Source organism: Alexandromys fortis, unplaced genomic scaffold (genome assembly GCF_014885135.2).
Source record: "Alexandromys fortis isolate MF-2015 unplaced genomic scaffold, M_Fortis_MF-2015_v1.1 scaffold_10, whole genome shotgun sequence".
NCBI classification, from domain to species: domain Eukaryota; kingdom Metazoa; phylum Chordata; class Mammalia; order Rodentia; family Cricetidae; genus Alexandromys; species Alexandromys fortis.
Genome location: NW_026067895.1, coordinates 8,267,058 through 8,287,087, shown reverse-complemented (window position 1 = coordinate 8,287,087; position 20,030 = coordinate 8,267,058). Strand labels below are relative to the sequence as shown.

At 37.0% G+C, this 20,030-nt stretch overlaps 1 protein-coding gene across 4 annotated transcripts in view; it reads left to right on the top strand.

Moving 5' to 3' along the window:
- The first annotated feature begins 643 nt into the window (after positions 1 to 643).
- Positions 644 to 20,030, top strand: part of Smc5 (structural maintenance of chromosomes 5) — a 71,943-nt gene continuing 52,556 nt past the window's right edge. For 2 of the 4 annotated variants that reach the window (XM_050158786.1, XM_050158779.1), the window contains exons 1-8: positions 646 to 908; positions 4,967 to 5,108; positions 8,470 to 8,522; positions 9,691 to 9,853; positions 12,076 to 12,210; positions 13,910 to 14,050; positions 15,655 to 15,816; positions 19,467 to 19,538. In XM_050158786.1, the coding sequence (XP_050014743.1) occupies positions 724 to 908; positions 4,967 to 5,108; positions 8,470 to 8,522; positions 9,691 to 9,853; positions 12,076 to 12,210; positions 13,910 to 14,050; positions 15,655 to 15,816; positions 19,467 to 19,538 (1,053 nt within the window). In that variant the 5' untranslated portion in view covers positions 646 to 723. Of the gene's footprint in view, positions 909 to 4,966; positions 5,109 to 8,469; positions 8,523 to 9,690; positions 9,891 to 12,075; positions 12,211 to 13,909; positions 14,051 to 15,654; positions 15,817 to 19,466; positions 19,539 to 20,030 lie in introns of those variants that run through there. The other 2 variants (XR_007594732.1, XM_050158800.1) reach the window with 2 other exon arrangements.

Below are 20,030 nucleotides of genomic sequence, written 5' to 3'. Positions count from 1 at the left end.
CACAGACACAAGAGGCCATTTGGTGGCCTATACTGGAACCCCAGCACCAAGGAAGAAGAAGCAGACGAAGTTCAAGACCAGCCTAGGCTGTGTGGTGATTAGTAGAGCATCCAGAGCTATATAAAGTGTCTGTCTCAAAAAATAAAAGGGCAAGGAAGCATGTGTGGGCAGATAACCAATGCAGGGTAGGCTTCACCATTTTGAGAGCGCCAGAGGGCTGCTAGTGCCAGGCTTCAAACGACGGGCACAGAGCCAATGGGGCGCGGATATCTTTGGAGAAGAGCGGTTGATTTGGGCACCATAAAAAGGAAACCACATTGTAGAACCAAAGGCAAGTGTGGACTCGGGTTCTAGGGAGGGACAGCCGCAAACTCGCGTGCGACCCAAGCACGGGAAGTGCCGAGGCAGGTTTCAAAATAGTAGGTGCAATTCACATATTGCTCTAGCGTTAAAGTTCTCAGAGAAGAAAATTCCGAAACGTACGGAAATCGGTCCCCTAGTCTCGGTCCCTTCCAGTCGCACCAGCGGTCGCTTCTCAGGCCTTTCAGGCCCAGATCGGCGGTGGGCGGAGCGGGGCGAGGAGGGGCGGAGCTACGGCTTCGCTGGGCAGAACTGCGCAGGCGCCGCGCGGTCGCAGGGCGGGGTCAGGCGGGGGTCAGCGCGGGATCCTGGGCTGCGGCTCGCCGGGAACGGAAGCGGCTGCGGAACGCGGAGGAAGCCAGGATGGCGACTCCGAGCGGGAAGACTATGATCCCGAATCCCCAGGCTTCCAAGAGGACTCTCTCCAGTGAGGCTTCCTCTGAGGTCCCGAGCAAGAGAAGGAACTCGAACCCGACGTCGACCCTGCCGCGTCCATCCGGGCCTTTCGTGGAGGGCTCAATCGTCCGCATCGCCATGGAGAACTTCTTGTGAGTGGCCGCAGGCCGCGCCTGGGCGGAAGCAAGCGGCCCGCAGGCCCCGGGCCGTGGGGGGTGTGCCCGGTGGTGGGGAACTGGTTCCAGGCTTCCCCTGAGGCTGTCCCTGCCTAGGCCGTGGAGAATGGCCCTGTTGGCTGTAGTAGACGCGTCGCCTGATGTTTTTATTATTATTTTTAATCCACCCGCCAATGGTTTTGGAAGGCTCGGATGCAGTCAGCGGATACACTAAGAGGCCAGGGCATCTAGTATAACTGCCAGTCGTGATCTTTCCGGGACCTGTGCGCTTCACAGAACTCAGGAGGCAACACTTAGAGCGGAGTGGCAGATTTTGAAAGTGTACACATTTTCCGAATGGGCAGATACGATGGTAATCGTTGTTGAGTGTACCAAAAAAAAAAAAAAATCAATCAAATCGTGTTCCCTGGTTTTGTACCTCCTTGCAGACTCTTGACTCGTTAGATCCTCCTTTCTTACGTGCCCCCACCCCAACTAGTTAAGTAGATTCTAAATGTTAGAAAGAAAAAACATTGCCTAATTAGCGTCTTATTAGAGTTTTTCTTTTCAGGTATTTTTTTAAATGTAGATTTGAATACGAGTTACAGAACTCTGGCAACATTACTACCACTTTTTTCCCAAGCACTTGTTTACCAGGTACACATCCGTTTTATTTACACATCGCTCTTTTCTTCCTGTCTTTATTGATGATGTAAGCTGGACGCTGTTGTTTTTCCCAGGTTTTATATAGAATTTCGATTTGTGTCTGACAGACGTCCTCAGATGAGGTATCTGCTGTAACTTATCTACCCAGGGTTTCACGGGAGGCATACCGACTAAAAAGGCTAATTCTTGCACAGCTCGAAGAACTTTGTGAAGAAAATATTAAAATCTGAAAAGAAGGGACTGGTTGAAAGCCGGATTGTAAATTGAGTGAACGACCTGACATAGGATGTAAGAACGACTATACGTGGATAGAAGTCAGAAACCATTGCTTCCTCTTGTCTGTTACTAAGCTGCGAAATAACCACTTCATCCTGCAGGCAGTCAGCAACCTGGAGGCAGTCTGCAGGATGGTTTTGAGAGGGTGCCAGACAGAAAGCAACAAATACAGGGTGAACTTAGTAGGGGCTGAAAGGAGAGGTTTGACAGGCTCTGCCCAGATTGTGAGGCATAGGATAGAGCGGTGCGCTAGTTCTTCCTAAGTCTCCATTTCAGCTCGCTGGTCGGGTGTTAGCCAGGAAAGAGTAGCGTGGGAGAATAATTGATGGATATAGTTGGGTGCCTGTGTCTTGAACGTTCTTGTGGGGTATCCAGGAAATGTTCTAGGTGGAGTTTATAGTGGCTTGGAGCTCAGAGACAATGTGAATAAGTCATAGACTAGGAAGACTTGTACAGGTGATTGTCGATGTTGTAGAAATCGTTGAAATTAAGCAAAAGGAAATATAAATTGGAAGAGTAAAAAGCCTATTTATCATAAGAGTTAAGAGGATGAACTTAGAGATCCTGAGACTCATGGAAGACCTGCCAGGGAAGCTAAGTTTAAGTACTACTTCAAAAGTGTCTGCTCCATTGAATTGGAAGGAGACTGAAGCCTCCTACATTTAGTATTTGGAAAAATGTTGCTCCCTTTGATAAAGCAGTACAAAACAAAACTTTGTAGAATGAGGAGAAAACGCTTGGACAAAGACAGTTAAAAGAAAAAGTAGTTGAAAAATGCGGAATTGGGTATGGTTTGTTTATTTTTATAATAAGACTTTAGGTTTGGGGAGTATATTGGGATTTTTCTCGAAGAGGAGAACTTACAGAACGGGTCTGTATGCATATAGAAAGGGCATTTATTACAATGGCTAACAGACTTTGGTCTAGCTAGTCCAACAATGGCTGTCTACCAGTGGTCCAAGAATCCAGTAGTTGTTCAGCCCATGAGGCTGGATGTCTCAGCTTGTGTTCAGTATATGCCAGAATCCCAAAGTAGGCTCTAATGCTACTGAAGGAATAGATTTGCCAGTGAGAGTGAGAGAAAGAAGGCAGAGGAAGCAAATTTCTCTCTGCAGAAAGTGTGGCTCAGATTAAAGGTGGATCTGGATTAAAAGTGGTTCTTCACACTTCAAGTAATATGATTAAGAAAAAAATCCCTCAGGTGTGCCCAGCTGCTTGGGTTTTAGTTAATTCCAAATGTAATCAAGTTGACAACCAACAAGAGGCATCACAGAATGAGGCTGAGAGGAAGTAAATAGCAAGCAAGTAGGGGGAGGCTAGGCCTAGAGATTCAGATGGCCTAGAAATAGTACGTGAGTTTGTTATGAATGAACTAAGTCGAGGGAGAGAGTTCTAGACTATTGCACAAATTAGCCAAGAAACTGAAAGAAATATATCATCAATAGAATATAGAATTCTGAGGAGAGATAGAAAAAGGAGTTAGGAAAGAGCTAAAACTAGGGCTAAGTTACAAAAGATCCTTTTCCTCTTTTAAGATTTGTGTGTGTGTGCACATGTGTGTGTCTTTGTATATGTCACAGTGTGCAGGTTCTTTTAGAGGCCAAAAGAGGGTATTATACTCCTTGGAGTGAGCTGTCTCATGTTGATGCTAGGAACCAAACTTGGGGCCTCTGGAAGAGAATCAGTTCTCGTAACAGTGGAACCAGCTCTTCAGACCAGCTCCTTTTCTTTAGCTTTTCTTTCTTTTTAAACAGGTGATGCTAGGTTTTATGTATATCCGTGTAGTATTTTTGTCATGTGTTTGTTTTTGCTGCCACCTGGCTTTTTTTTTAAGTATTAAAGTTGGTGTATGTTGTTTATTTACACATTTAGTGTGTTAGTAGCATTCTGGCTTTTATCTTGGGGAATTAGTTAGGTGTCTCTGAGCCTAAGCATTAAAGAATTATAAAAGGTCTATTACCTTAATTGGATTCTAATTAAGGGTTTTGAAAGGCAAGCTAGGGGAATGTCTAAGTCACAGTATGCTTCATATCTTGCCAAAAGTGTACCTGACAAATAATGAAGATTAAACATAGAATAAAAATAAATAATAAAATTAATCTTTAAAAATGCGTAAGAGAATATCATTTAATTAGGAGGTCACAGAGGCAGCAATTTAGAAGCAGGTATATAAATCTTCTAGGTACTGAATATAAATTAAATATGTTTAATTCATTTAACTATGGACTAACTGTTGAGGGAGTCAGAGAGTACTGGACAACATAATGTGTGTGTGAGGATTGCAAATCTCTGGCTATGCCTCCTTGCCTTCTCCTAGAGGAACAAGGATTCTTGGAACATAGCCTGTTGTGGATTCTTGGAGTCTTTCTGCAGCATATTAAAGGAAATGAAGGGGCTTTTTTTTTATGATAAAGTGAAGCTATTGGTATGATAATATATCATATCCTATCATTTGAATAAGAATAACTGTTAGATTGCTTTAAATATTAATATATAAATATAGATAAAATACAATATAAAATATAGAAGCTACTGTTTTAATTTTTTTAAATGTAATTGTAAGACATTAGGAAAAAAGCCATGACTTCTTATATAAATTTGTTTCAAAATTATTTTATTTGTGAGGTAGCTTTGATAATAGTTTCCAAAAGAGAATAAAACTTGGATATTTTGTTTGTTTAGCAACAGGATCTTACTCTGTAACCCTGATTGGCCTCACAGATATCTGCCTGCCCCTGCTTCCTGAGTGCTGGAATTAAAGACTTGTGCCACCGTGCTCAGCCCGTGTTCTTATTTTACATATGCATTCATATTTTTTCCATTGGTAGAATTTTCCCTTTATAAGTTGATTATTTAAAATTTAGAGGGTTATGGATATAGCTGGATGATAAAGCACTTACGTAGCATGTAAAAGGCCCTGGGTTGAATCCTTTGGACCTCATTCCCCCACAAATATATGAATAATATTACATTCATAAGGTTAGCTAGCTTTTAAATGAATTTTAAAAGGGTTGCGGACAGTGATAATGCACAGCGACAGAACATCAATGCGCTTACAAAGAAAAGTCTTTACTCTCAGTTCTGTTTAGTGATTTTACCTCTTTACAATTCAGAACATACGATATCTGTGAAGTGTCTCCCGGGCCCCATCTCAATATGATTATTGGAGCTAACGGAACGGGGAAGTCAAGTATAGTGTGTGCCATTTGCCTTGGACTAGCAGGCAAACCTGCGTTCATGGGACGTGCAGATAAGGTGAGTAATGCAATTACGTTTTAAGAAAATTCAGAACCATTTGTTTTTAGAAACAAGTCCGTTTCTACATTTTATTTTTTTAAGTGTACAAAATAAGCTTGCTTTCTACCTAGAAATTCTAGAGCTACATTGTCTCAAGAAGTTACTATTAATTTTGCCCTAGAAGTTCTATGTAGAACAGTGTATTAGACAAAGAAATGATAGTAGCACTTAGAAAAAAGAAAGCTAGATCTTTCACAAGAGAGAATTTCCAGACAAACCTGATGCCTTAATAGGGAAATTTCTCAGGGGGATTGTCGAATACCAGGTCGCTAAAACTTAGTTGAGTTTATGGACATTAGCAGTGAACAAAAAATTGGAGTTAAAAAAGTTTGGTTTTTTTTTTTTTTTTTTTTTTGAGTGTGTATGTGTGTGTGTGTGTGCACGCACGTGCACATGCATGTCTGTGTAGGCTGGAAGAGGGTTGTCTTATCCCCGGAGCTGGAGTTATAGGAAGTTTTGAGCAATTCCATTGTGTGTACTGGAAACCAAATTCTGACCATCTGCAGTAGTACTAAGTGTTCTTCACTACTGAGTCATCTCTCCAGGCCCAGATGTTGTCAGTAATAGCAATGAAAGTGTAAGTTACTTAAGAATAAATTAATAAAAATTATTAAAATAATTATAAAATTACATTTTAAAAGAATAGTTTGTGGGCAAGTGAGATAGTTAAGTGGGTACCAAACTCACAACCTGCGTTCCATCCCTGAAACCCACAAATTGAGAGAAGAGAACAGACATATACATGGGACATGTCATGTACACTATCTTCAACTATAGTTTTAAAAACAGAATTTTGTTAAAGCTTAAAATGAAATACTGACAGCTGGGCGATGGTGGTGCACACCTTTAATCCCAGTACTCAGGAAGCAGAGGCAGATGGATCTCTGTTGAGTTCAAAGCCAGCCTGATCTACAAGAGCTAGTTCCAGGACAGGCTCCAAAGCTACAGAGAAATCCTTTTTCCAAAAAAAACTGCAACATTGGTCAAATGATATTACCAAGTTTTAGCTATACTTTAAAATGTAATGGAGGGCTACAAAATTGAACCAAATACCCTCTAAAATTATAGATAGACCTATTTAAATACATTTTTAAAAAAAATGTACCAGAGTCATTTGTAAGCTAGAAAAAAATATTTTGCTCTGTTAATAAATTAGCCTGGTGACCTTGGACAGTGGTCTGGACATTAAACTTGCATTTCAAAGATGAGGGGGTTGAAGTAGTTAATTTGCAAGGGCCAACTCAGATATTTTATGACTATTGATATATACTTTGTTAAGTCATGAATTCATTCCCTCTGCACTTGGTTGTATTCTCAGTCTGTACAATTAGATTGGGTTGTGCTATAGCAGCTTTTACCAGCCTTCCTGATTTTATTTGAAAGAAACCATATCTCTTCTTGGAAGTGGTAGGGTATTTAAGGGAGGCCCTGGAGTGCGAGATCCAAGTTCTCAACAAGAATACCTTAATATATTTCTATGTAAATGTTTGTATAAACATTTATTACAAGCACAATCTAAGTCATCTGAATGGATACTTTATAATAAAAAAGAACTGTTTTCTATTTTTCCCCCTCATTAGTACCAAATATTTTAATTGTTATAAGCCAGTGCACAATTAGCTTGTTCAGAGATGTCACTGTCTGTGAGTAAATAATGTGAAGTCACTTCTCCAGCCAAGGCTGAATAATTTGTGTATGACAGAGCTGTGATTTGAACCTATAGTAGAAATTAGTATTCTCAGGTTATAAGAACAGAGGCCCTTACCCTGTCTTTCTTATCCTTAATTTCATCATCTATAAAATGGTTATAAATATACTTCAAGGTTGCCAATCGAATTTGGAAACTTTCCAGTTGTTTATCTCCATAGCTTATAATAAATGGTAGTTTATTTGCAGTTATTATCACAAGTCGTTAGCATGATTAAAAAATTATTCCAAGGCCTTCTTTCCTTTTTATTTTTTTTATGTTTTTAAAGTGATTGTGTGTGTGTGTGTGTGCATGTGCGTATGTGTTCGTGCACCTATGGGGGCCACAGGAGGGTGTCAGGTTTACACATAGTTGTGAACCACCCACGATGGATACTGGAAACAGAACTCAGGTCCTCTGGGAAAGCAGTAAGTGCTCTTAACTCTCCAGCCCTTATTCTTTATATATCCTATAATGTTTTTCTGGTCACTACATTCTGATTAAATTTTTTTTCTATTGTTGGTGGTTTTCTTAAACTTACCTCTCCATGTATATTTCATAGTACTTTAAAATATAAATTTGTACCCACCTTATTTTGTGTTATTGCTACTTTTCCTTGTTTGTTTTGAAATGTTTTTATTTCTTCTTTAATAATAACATATAATATATTTGATCATGTTCATTCCTCCTCCCCCACTTGTTTTGTATTTTGAAACAGGTTCTCATATAGCAATGGCTGGCTAGTACTAGTGTGTAGTTGAGGATGACCTTTAAAAACTTCTGATATTCCTGTCTCTTTCTCCCAAGTACTAAGGGGTGGAACCATAGCATTTTTATCATTTTAGTATTTAGTACTTATGGAGCTCAAACTTAATATCTAATGTGATGTTTTAGTCCGTCAATCTGTGTTGTGTATAAATTCATAGTCGTAAAAACTAGTTCAGTGCTGGATAGTGATGGTGCATGCCTTTAATCCCAGCATTTGGGAGACAAAGGTGGATCTCTGTGAGTTCAAGGCTAGCCTGGTCTACAGAGCAAGTTTCAGGATAGACTCCTAAAACTACATAGAGAAACCGTGTTCCAAAAAACGAGAGAGAGCGAGCTAAATCAGATGTCTATTTTACTATGTAAATTATAATTTTATTAGTCATTTTTAAAAGGTATTTGATAGCAGTTCTGACTTTAATAAAACAGGATAGGCACTGTTAATGTTTAATCTTTAATCTGTGTGCCTCTGTGGGGGTCCACAACAGTAGTAGATTTGGTATAATGCTTTGTGGTTGTAGTACAGAGCTTGTTCTCTCTGGGACTTTTTTCTCTTCCGAGAGTACATAGCATAGCCCATAGGCTCTGGAACTGAATTACCCAGATTTGCATCCCTCCATTTACTACCATTGTAAGACTCTTAACTGCCTACCACTGAAGTGGTCCATAATTTAAGTACCCTGATTGCTGTAGCGGAGGAGTGGTGGGACCTGGCCTGTGCCTTTCAGAAAGTAGTGAGGATGGACATTCTTGCAGTTACTGGGGGAAAAAATCTTGATTGGGCAAACAGTAATGACTTTTCTATATCTCTGATTGTTAGCCTGGAAATACTGTTGCTACAGCTCACTTACTCTTTTTACACTGTAGGTTGGGTTTTTCGTGAAGAGAGGATGTTCCAAAGGTGTGGTTGAAATTGAACTGTAAGTGTGAAAGCTTCTAAAACACCCCTTTTGTGTATAGTTTTTCAGCTTGTATTAATACTTTTTTGATGATGTTGGAAAAGAAAAAGTAATATTGTGGCAAATACAGAAAATGATATTTAAAGGATGCATAAAGCGACGGAATACTTTTTTAATGTGTCTCTTAAAAATACTATTTTGGAAAGTTCTTCAAAAATTATAGTTTAATAGGGGTAATGAATCAAAAGTATATGACATAAAAAAAATGCCCAGAAGTTGTAGACAGGGCTGATGGTATACTTCATAATTTTAGCACATAAGAAGTAGAGGCTGGAGAGTAAGGAGTTGTCTGCTATTAGGGAGAATCAGTAGTTCAAGGTCATTCTCCGTCAGATAACAAATTCAAGTGCAGCCTGGACTATTTGTGGCCCTGTCTCAAACCAACAAACACACACTTCAGAAAGAGGGAGAGAAAAAAATGTAGTTTTTCATAAATTTAAGGCTTTTTGCCAGTTTTGAAATACTTGGGCTGGAGTATAGTGTAGTGGTCAAGTTTGCCTGATATGCTTACAGCCTTGGCTGTGTTCCCCTTGTCAGGAAGATGGGTGAACAGATGGGCAGTATGAAGCAAGTACTTGCGAAAGCAAGACATGAGTAAATACCCTTCTTTCCGATTCATTATTACAGTCCTCATAGGCATATACTGAGAGCATGGTAGACTATCCATGATTCACCCTTTGAACAGAGATTTTTGATTAAGGAAATCCTTACTATGTGGAAACCAGTTTTCATTCATGAATTTTCCAAGTAGAGGAAGTTTCAGCTGATTGTTATATTAGGCTTTAATGTACTAACCCAATTTGAATTGTAGTCAATATATGTGGCTAAAGAATAATGTAAAATTAAAGGATAAATGAACGGTGTGTTTGGTGTTAGTATTGGCACTTGTTTTAATTTCAACAATCTAGGTGATTTTTAATGTTAACTGAATAATAACTGATTTGTGGGATAATTACAAACAAAAAGCCAAGGTTTCTAGCTTGGGAGGGATCCAAAAATTCCAGGAAAAATAAAAATTATAGTACTGTTTATTTCTTGGACATTGGGAATAAGAAAAGTGATAGAAAATATTATCCTTAAATCAATGTGCGTTTTGAGTATAAAAGTTCTTCAATTATTCTTTAATTAGGTTCAGGACTTCGGGAAATCTTATAATCACCCGTGAGATTGATGTGATAAAAAATCAGTCATTTTGGTTTATCAACAAAAAACCTGTGTCCCAGAAAATCGTGGAAGAACAAGTTGCAGCCTTAAACATCCAAGTGGGCAATCTGTGCCAGTTCCTGCCTCAGGTCTGAGAAAATACAAGTGGACGTGGGGAAATTTTGGGTGAATATTTTGGCTTTATGCCACAGGAAACATAAATACTATTCAAGATATTGCAATACTATTTATATCAAACACAGTACTCTTAACATTTATAGCTCTTTGTAAAAGGAAGCTTCTATCACTTCATGTTATTATTATCAGTTAATAATATTATTTAAATTAAATAAAATTAATTTCACTTAATATGCAAATATTACTCTTCACATTGAGCACAGCACTCTTAGTACTTACTGTTTTATGTCTATGGTAACATATATCTGTAAATTTAGTACTCCGGATCAAGTGAACCTCAATCATCCATATATTGTATTAATATATTAAAGTTATAAAATGCTTTTTTAACTATCAGTTTTTTTCATGTGTATCTATGTGGTGTGCATTAGTATTTGAGTACACATGTGTGCACATATTTTTAGAGACAGGTTGGCATTATATGTTTTCCTCACTCACTCTCCACTTATTTATTAAGATGTGGTCAGAACTAGGAACTCACCAGTTTGACTAGAAGATTCCGTGTATCTGCCATAACAGCGGGTTTACAGGCAGGTTGCCATGCTGGATACTAGAGATCGAAACTCCTATCCTCGCACTTGAAAGCACTCTACTCATTGAGCCTTCTCTCCATTTTCTCCTATAGGAAAGGTACTTTAGAACAGAGTAGATCCACAGCTTCATTTGCAAACTTTGACATTTTTCAAGGAACAGCTTCTTAAAAACATTGATGTTAACTCTTTGAGACCTCATACAATGTGTTTTGATCATAAAGTTACCCTCTATTTCTTCCCCTTAACTTCAGTATCCATCCACCTCCACCTCCCCAAGTACTCCCAACTTTGTGTCATTTTAAAATTTTTGTTGGGCCATGCACTGGTTAATATACCAAGAGCCACACCCAAAGAAAACTGATTCTCCCAGAAGCTAGCAACTTCACTGTTCATAGCTCCTCAATTAGGAGTTGGGATTTGTGAGCCACTTCCAGTTAGAATGGTGACTGGTTTGGGTCTGGAGAGATGACTCAGAGGTTAAGGTCACTGACTACTCTTCCAGAGGACCTGGGTTCAGTTCCTAGCACTCACATGGCAGCTAACAACTATCTTTAACTCCAAAATTCGTTACCCTCACACAGACATACATGCAGGCAAAACACTAATGCTCAAAAAGTAAAAATAAATTATTTAAAAATATGTATTACTTGGCTTGTTCATTCTTACGTGTGGTGATCCTGAAAAGCCACAGTTAATGAATAACTTTTTTACAAAACAGGATTTCCCTGTAGCCCTGACTGTCCTGGAAGGAACTTGCTCTAGTTGGCCTTGAACTCTGCTTGCCTCTGCCTCCCTAGTCTTGGGATTAAAGGCATGAACCACCACGCCCAGCTTAGTGAACAGCTTTTAATAGGTTTGTATGAAGTATCGGTTAGAATAAAATTCTTTGATATGTAGGAGTACTTTCTAAAGCCTAGTAATATTTTTTCATGTGTTCACTAATAATAAAATATCTTGAACTAAAGGAGTTAGCTCATTTGTTAAGAGCATATGCTGGTCTTTCAAAAAAACCCAAATTTGGTTTCTAGCACCCACATATGGCAGTTTACAACTGCCTGTAACTCTAGTTCTAGTGGATCTGATGCCTCTGTCTTGACCTCTTGGACATTGCACTCAGATGTACAGAACACAAATACACGTGATATAAAAGAAACTTTTAAAAGAATTTTTTAAAAGTCCTGATAATTTAAAGTTAGTCAGATATCTTTTATTTTAATGTTGCATAGTGACTAAGTTAAAGCTTATTTTCTTCACAAACGTAATGATCATTTGGTTCAATAAGTCCAAATTAAATACAAATTTAAAATTTGAAAGTTCTCCAGAAAGAAATATTTTAAATCGTTCCCCATTCCTATAGGTGTTAGTGATCATTTCAGTCTGGAAGGTTGTTTCCTTTTATCTCCAACACAAATACTTGTTTATTTGTGTAAATAATTCTACCTAGGAATAGTGACATAGACAGTTTTTAAAGATTATAAAAACATGCTATCATTTTTGAAAAACAGTATATGAAAGATCATAAGAAAATTCATATCTCAAGATTTTTAAACAAATGAAACCTACCTTGGTAAATTTAATACATTGTAAATGTAAATGTGTTTATGGATGATAGTTGCTGATGGTTAATTTTGGTGCTGTAGGACAAAGTTGGGGAATTTGCTAAACTCAGCAAAATTGAGCTGCTTGAAGCTACTGAGAAGTCAATTGGTCCTCCAGAGATGCACAGATACCACTGTGAGCTCAAAAACTTCAGAGAGAAGGAGAAGCAACTAGAGGTATTTAGTATTAGATAACTCATTTCCTTTGCCATTTACTGATTCTCTTTCTCAAAATGTGTAAGAATGGGTGGTATTTTGGTATGTTGAGTAGATTTATAATTGTGGTTGATTTTTTTTCACCCAAGCTTATATTTCTAACATCAAATGATGGCAGAAACCGAGAATGATTTTGATTTTATGAAGTTTTGACTATGAATATTATGAAATATTTGACTATTTCAGTAAATACATGTTGCCAGTTGAGTTTTTAAGGATCTTTCTCATAGGAAGATACATTTTTCTTCCATTTGTTAGCCATTAACTACCTGCCATCTGCCAGGCACTATATAAGGCTGGACTATATAAGGTTTTAAGTATTATAAAAGAGAAGGGTGTGTTTAAAAACACTTCTGTTGGTGTCATTTGGGGTAATTTCTTCTTAAATCGAATGAAGATAGACTTTATAAGCAAAGTTATAGAATTAGCTAAGTACTTTTAATTTTTACCTTTAATAAGTAGATATATAGAAGTGTTATTACCTATCGTTTTTAAAAATAGTTTAGTTACTATAGTTCTAGATTCTTAGATTTTAAGGCTGTATGTTTTTATAATTAAAAAACCAAATATATCTTATCTTTAAATATAACTCTTCTAAACTTGATAAATGTTTTATTGTAATAAAATGTTAATTTTATTGTCTTACTTCAAAAGGAATTGGTCCAAGAATTTTGTGGTTAGTCAGTTCTGAGTCTGGTACTCCTTCAGTTCTTTTGTCTTATTTTGCATCAATATAATACTTCCACCAGAAATACATTTTTAAATTGCCTTCCTTCCATGAAGGAAACAAGCATGATTTTTTTTTCCTCTAGGCTCTTCAGTGCATCTTTGTGTTTGTTAGTATGCAGTAGAAAAATGTGATTTTAGCTTTTTGTCATCTTAAAGTCCTTAAGTCCTAAGCATTCATGAATACTAATCCTGGTATTACTTTGCATTCATATGCCATTTTTTAAAGCTTTTATTAAGCTTTCATCTGGGCAGATTGGACAAAAATCTAAAATGTTTCAAACTCCAAATCATGAATGTCTTATGGGTGTCTACAAAGCTTCAGTTTAGGAGCATTTAAGAACTTAGGACTACAGATGCTTAACTGGTAGTAACATCCATGCACAATTCCATCATTTGATGCATTTCAAAAGTAGAAGCACTTTTAGCATTGTGCATTTCAAATAAAGGATACTTAACCTTTATTCAGTGAATTGCTTCTTTTATTTTTTTAGGCAAAGCCCTGGGCTTAGAAATGTTGAAGGGCTTCTTCACAGTTCCATGACTAATGTATTTTAGCTCCTTGAACCAGAACCTTTCTGCATGGGTGTTACTTTCACCTGGTTTTTATTTTTCTGTTGTATTTAGATAGAATCTTTTGTAGCCCAGGCTGGCCTTTAACTCTGTGTGTAGCCGAGAATGTAGACTTTGAGCATCTGATGCTCTTGCCTCTACCTCCTTAACACTGAGGTAGGAGGTGCCTATCACTAGGTTGGTTTTAAGCAGTACTGGGGTTCAGATCCAAAACTGCATGCCTTCTAGGCAAGGATTCTTTCTATCTCACTTTTACATAATTCTAAAGAACTCTTAAAGAATTCTTTTTGTAAAATTTTGATTATATTGTGTTTCATTGTTAAATTTTATTAACCTAATTGTCAACAAATACTTATTTTAGACCTCTTGCAAAGAGAAAAGTGAATACCTAGAGAAAATGGTTCAGAGAAATGAAAGATACAAACAAGATGTGGAAAGATTCTATGAACGAAAGCGACATTTAGATTTAATTGAGATGCTTGAGGCAAAAAGACCATGGGTGGTAAGTGTTAATTATCTGAGGTAAAAGTAGGTGACTCTTCAGTTGTCTTAGGTTGTTGTTTTCTATAGCTGTGATAAACACAATGACCAAAAGTAACTTGGAGAATAAAGGGTTTATTTCAGCTTATGCTCATAGTCTTTTGAAGGGATGTCAGGGTAAGAACTCTAAGCAAGAACTTGAAGACAGGAACTGAATCAGAGGCCATGGAAGAATGCTGCTTACTGGCTTGTTCCCTATGTCTTTTTTAACCTGCTTTCTTATCCCCAGAGCTAATGTCCCAGGGATGGTACCACCCACAGTGGACTGGGTCCTACCATGGCAATCATAATTTAAAAAACTGTAGGCCATCTGATGGAGGTAGTTTTTCAATTGAGGTTTCTTCTCAGATGTCACTAGCTTGTATGAAACTGACAAAAACAAAACAAAACTAATAAATGCAGTGACTGAGTACTTACAAAGTACATCTTTTTAAGTGGGCATTCATTTTTTTAAATACTTATTTATTATGTATACAATATTCTGTCTGTGTGTATGCCTGCAGGCCAGAAGAGGGCATTCATTTATGTGGTAATTGGCATATAGCAAATAAAGAATCAGAAAAATACTTAATTTTAACATGTAATGTAACTTTAAAAGTTGTAGCTAACTTGAATATAAAATGAGTGCCCGGGGCTGGAGAGATGGCTCAGAGGTTAAGAGCATTGCCTGCTCTTCCAAAGGTCCTGAGTTCAATTCTCAGCAACCACATGGTGGCTTACAACCATCTGTAATGAGGTCTGGTGCCCTCTTCTGTTTATTATTATTTTTCACTTTAACTTTTGAAGTCTTTTGAATCCTTTTTTGTGTGTATGTTATCTTTTTTGTTTTGGTTTATGGCTTGATTTGGTTTTTAGCTTTTGGACTTGTCTTGGAACTCACTCTGTAGAACCAAGCTGGCCTCAAACTCACAGAGATCCACCTGTTTCTGTGATTCCTTCTTTTTTAAGAGATTGATTTTAATCTTCTTAATTTAAAATTTGTAGTTTTTTTCCCCTTTGCTTTATTTCATTCACTTTTTCAAAAGATACTTTTACTTTTAATTGGGGGAAAGAAGCCAGAAGACATTTGATTCTTTAGAGCTGGAATAGTGGTTTTGAATTGCCCCATGTGTGAACCGGGTCGCTCTGAGCAGAAAGCCATCCTCGAGCCTTCCCAACCTTCATTCACTCTTACTATAATATCTATTTTAGCATTCTCTTTTTTTGTTATTCAACAAATATTTAGCTAATTCCTGTGGAGTGACATCTTTTATTGTGGGAGGTTGTTCACTCCTTTCATCATATGACTTAACTCATGTCAAGTCAGCAGGCTCAGTAGTGGGCACCTTTACCTGCTAAGCCATCTCTCTGGCCCAGACATTGTTTTGCCAAATAGTGACTACATATTTCTTTTTGAGTTTTTTTTTTTTTTGGCCAATTTTTTATCTTCAAAATTGAGATTGTTTTGTTTATTTCTTAATCTTGTCTTTATTAATAAATTTTTAAAAATTCTGCATATTCTTTGGCTTTATTAATGTATTAGTTTGAATTACTTAATGTATTTATGTTTCTTGAATTATTTGTAAGGAATATGAGAATGTACGTCAGGAATATGAAGGTGTGAAACTAGTTCGTGACCGAGTGAAGGAGGAGGTCAGGAAACTTAAAGAGGGGCAAGTTCCTATGACACGTCGAATTGAGGAAATTGAAAGGCAGCGTCGTACTTTGGAAACTCGAATCAAAGAAAAGGTACTTTTGTTGTTCACCTTTGGATTGTCTGAATTCTATTTACAATAAGAAAAATATTTTTCATGTCTTTGAAAGTATTTTCTAGGGTTCACTTGAAGCTTTTATTGCTCAAGTTCTTTAGGAATTAATTTAGTACTTGCAAGAGCTTGTCATGATTAGAGAGAAATGTTGCCTTAAAGAAACTTCAAGTTGATAGTTGCTGGGCATATTGGCTCAGGTCTATGTCTTAGCACTTGGGACACTGAGGCAAGATTCCCTCCCAACCTCTTCCCTCCCCTTCAACCTTCTCCGAAGGTCCCCATGCTCCCAGTTTATTCAGGAAATCTTGTCTTTTTCTACTTCCCATGTAGATTAGATTCCTATGTTTGTCTCTCTTAGGGTCCTCATTGTTGTCTAGGTTCTCTGGGATTGTGATTTGTGGGCTGGTTTTCTTTGCTTTATGTTTAAAAGCCAGTTATGAGTGAGTACATGTGGTAATTGTCTTTCTGTATCTGGGTTACCTCACTCAAAATGATGTTTTCTAGGTCCATCCATTTTCCTGCAAATTTCAAGATGTCATTTTTTTTCTGCTGTGTAGTACTCCACTGTGTAAATGTACCACATTATCTTTATCCATTCTTCGGTCGAAGGGCATTTAGGTTGTTTCCAGTTTCTGGCTATGACAAACAATGCTGCTATGAATATAGTTGGTGGCACGATTGAACTTCCTTTGGATATATAGCCACACTGACACCCAAAGGGTACTCTTTGGGTTACTTCCTTCAGGTAGTAGTGTTTGGTTGTATAAAGAACAAGTAGGACATTTTCTTTTTTGGTTTTTTGAGACAGGGTTTCTCTGTGGGGGACATTTTCTTATAATCTCCTTAACTTGTTGTCACATAATAGAAAACTTTTTTTAAAAAAAAAAAACCTTTGCTATTGGCATGATGTTTTTTTATAAAATTCTTAGGCCTTTAGCATATTTATAATCAATAATTGATTATCTTGTGCTAGAGGACCTGATAGACCTGTATGGGATCAGATGCATGTTATACATATATGGGATAATACCTACTCCTGATTATATCTTGTACCTGAATAAATAAAGTCATTTCTGTATCATCTAGTATAAATTCAGTGGTTTCAGTATACAAAACATCTCTTTCTGCATATTGCAAATGGGTAACTATGTTGAGAGGTTCTTAAAATCCCTTAGTACCATGAGAATAGCATATAATTCTGACTTTTGGACAGAATCATAACAGTTTTGTTCCACTTTACTTAAATTTTCTGATTTATAACCTGCCTTTTCTTAATTTATTTGCATCAGTATAGAATGTAAGGGCTCCAGTTATTGGTGTGTAACATACAATGCAAGGTAGGATCCAGTTAGTTCACTTTATAAGTTGAATTCTCTCGCTTTTGGGATAGTTGTTAATCTCTCCCAAAAATTACTATAAGCTCTTTGCCAGGGTTCACTTTCTTCCCATAATTTGTCCGTTTCATCATTATTAAAAGGTGTTATAATTTCTGCTGTGTATTCCTGCTAATTGATGAAGTCTCAATTTTCCTTTTAGAATTAACTCAGAGGCTTTTTCCACATAGGTTTTTAATTTTTCACTCGGTTTATGTGGTAAAAAGATCCATTCTAAGATAATATCTTCCCTTTGCATTAAAATCCCTATAGGGGAATGTTTGGAGGGTAATATGCCTAGAATGCAGTTAAGATCTGGATCTGCATGATCCACATGTACCTCCTGTAATTTCTCTTCAATCAAAGTTAATTCTCTCTCAGCTTCATCTGATAATTTCTTAGGACTGGTTAAGTCCTTGTCACCATTATTTAAATTAATCAAGTCATTAGGACTTATCCCAATAGTGGGTCGTAGCTGGAAAATGTCTCCTAGAAATCTTTGGAAGTCCTTAAGGGTCAGCAATCAATCTCTCCTAATTTGTGCCTTTTGTAGTCTAATTTTCTGTAAGCCTATTTTATAGCCTAAATAATTAATAGATTCTTCTCTTTGTAGTTTTTCAGGAGCAATTTGTAATACCCAACAAGGCAAAATTTTCTTTACTTCTTCAAACATTCTTTCTAAAGTATCTACATTTGAATCAGATAGTAAAATGTCTTCCATGTAATTGTAAACTATAGATTCAGGAAATTGCTTAAGTATAGTTCCTGACAGCTGCCATATAAAATATTGGCACAGGGTGGGACTATTTAACATTTCCTGTGGGACAATCTTTCTTTGATATCTTTTAGCATGCTGAGAATTACTATAAATAGGCATTGTGAAAGCAAATTTTTCTCTGTCTTTTTCTTGTAAAGGTATAGTGAAGAAACAATCTTTTAAGTCAATAACTATAAGAGGCCATCCTTTAGGCAATAGGAAAACAAAGGAATTCCAAATTGTACAGGGCCCATTGGTTGACTCTCCTTATTAGCAGCTCTTAGATCTGTTACCATTCTCCATTTTCCAGATTTTTTTTTTTCCTGAAACAAGATTTTGCTGTAGCTATCAAGTCTGTCCTGGAACTGGCTCTTGTAGACCAGCCTGGCTTCAAATTCACAGAGATCCACCTGCCTCTGCCTCCTGAGTGCTGGGATTAAAGGCGTGCACCACCACTGCCAGGCTCCAGATTTCTTTTTAACAACAAATATAGGAAAATTACAAGGGCTGGTTTATTCTCCATTATGCTGTGGATTTATAGTTGCTTTGTGACACCTGAAGTTAATGCTAAATTACTTTAAAAATTTTTGTAGGGAGTGGAAAAAAATTTACAATAAATTAAGGAACACTTGTTTTGCAACTCTGTTCATAAAAGAAGCCAGCTGTTAAGGCATTCTGAAAAAAATCTCTGAGCCTATGTGTATGTAGAAATATACATGGTCTATAATATTTTAGAATTCTTTTCCTGAAGAGGTTCTTGTGGCTACTGAAGTGGCACATTGTATCAGTCTACATACATGTATTTTAAAATTATTCCTCTTCTAAACCATGTAAGGGAATAAATAGTTATTAATTGTAGGCGTCATATTCTTCTCTCCTTCTTTTTGAGCAGAAACCTTTCTAATACTTGCATTCTTTTCCTACCCGCATTCCAGAGAGGCACTATAATAATAGAAGCCATTGGCTCTGAATTCATACATATGTAAATGCTCATGCTGTCATTTAATAATTGCCTAGTCTTATTTTCTTCACAGACTAAAACAGAATGTCTAGTCTGACTGTTTCATCAAACTGTTTTCAATGTCAGACAAAATATAAGAAAACAAATACAGCCGGGTGGTAGTGGTGCATGTCTTTAATCCCAGCACTCGGGAGGCAGAGGCAGGCGGATCTCTGTGAGTTCGAGGCCAGCCTGGTCTAGAAGAGCTAGTTCCAGGACAGGAACCAAAAGCTACAGAGAAACCCTGTCTCGAAAATAANAAAAAAGAAAGAAAGAAAGAAAGAAAGAAAGAAAACAAATACATATAAACAAATGTATGTACATGTATTACTATATCCACATTTTAGTATTGATAGGAATAACTGTTATAGATTTCCTATACCATTAGTAATTTTGGTGGTAATTATAATCTTGATTTGAAGTAAAATGTGGGAAAGTTTTGCTGTAGGTTGATTCACATAGTTTTTAATTAACCTTTTCTTTCTGGTTCAATCTTGCAGGCAACTGATATTAAGGAAGCATCTCAGAAATGCAAGCAAAGGCAAGACCTTATAGAACGGAAGGATAGATGTGTAAGATTCCTTTACTAAAAAGTTGATTACCTTAACTTACCATAACTTGTTTTCAGGTTGGGACAAATGGTTATTGTAATTGTTTGGAAACTATCCCGAATCCTCCTTGTTCTGTTAGTTTCTCTATGAAGGAAACTAAGATTTGTAAGTGTAGTAGATGTATAAAAGGTAATTGGAGAAAATTCCTTAAAGCTACTCATATGGCTACATCTCATAGGTTTTAAATTTTTTATTTTGGTTTAAAATGCTGTAATTTTTATTATCTGTCTATCTTCCTTTTTTCTTCCCTGCCTCCCTCCCTCTCTCCCTTCCTTCCACAGGGTTTCTTTGTGTAGCCCTTTGACTGTCCTGGAACTCACTCTGTAGGCCAGGCAGTCCTCAGAGATTTACCTGGCTTTGCCTCTGAGTGCTGGGATTAAAGATGTGTGCTACCATGCTTTACTTAAAATGTAATTTTTAATGTTGTCATTTGACTTAAGATTGCTCAGAGGA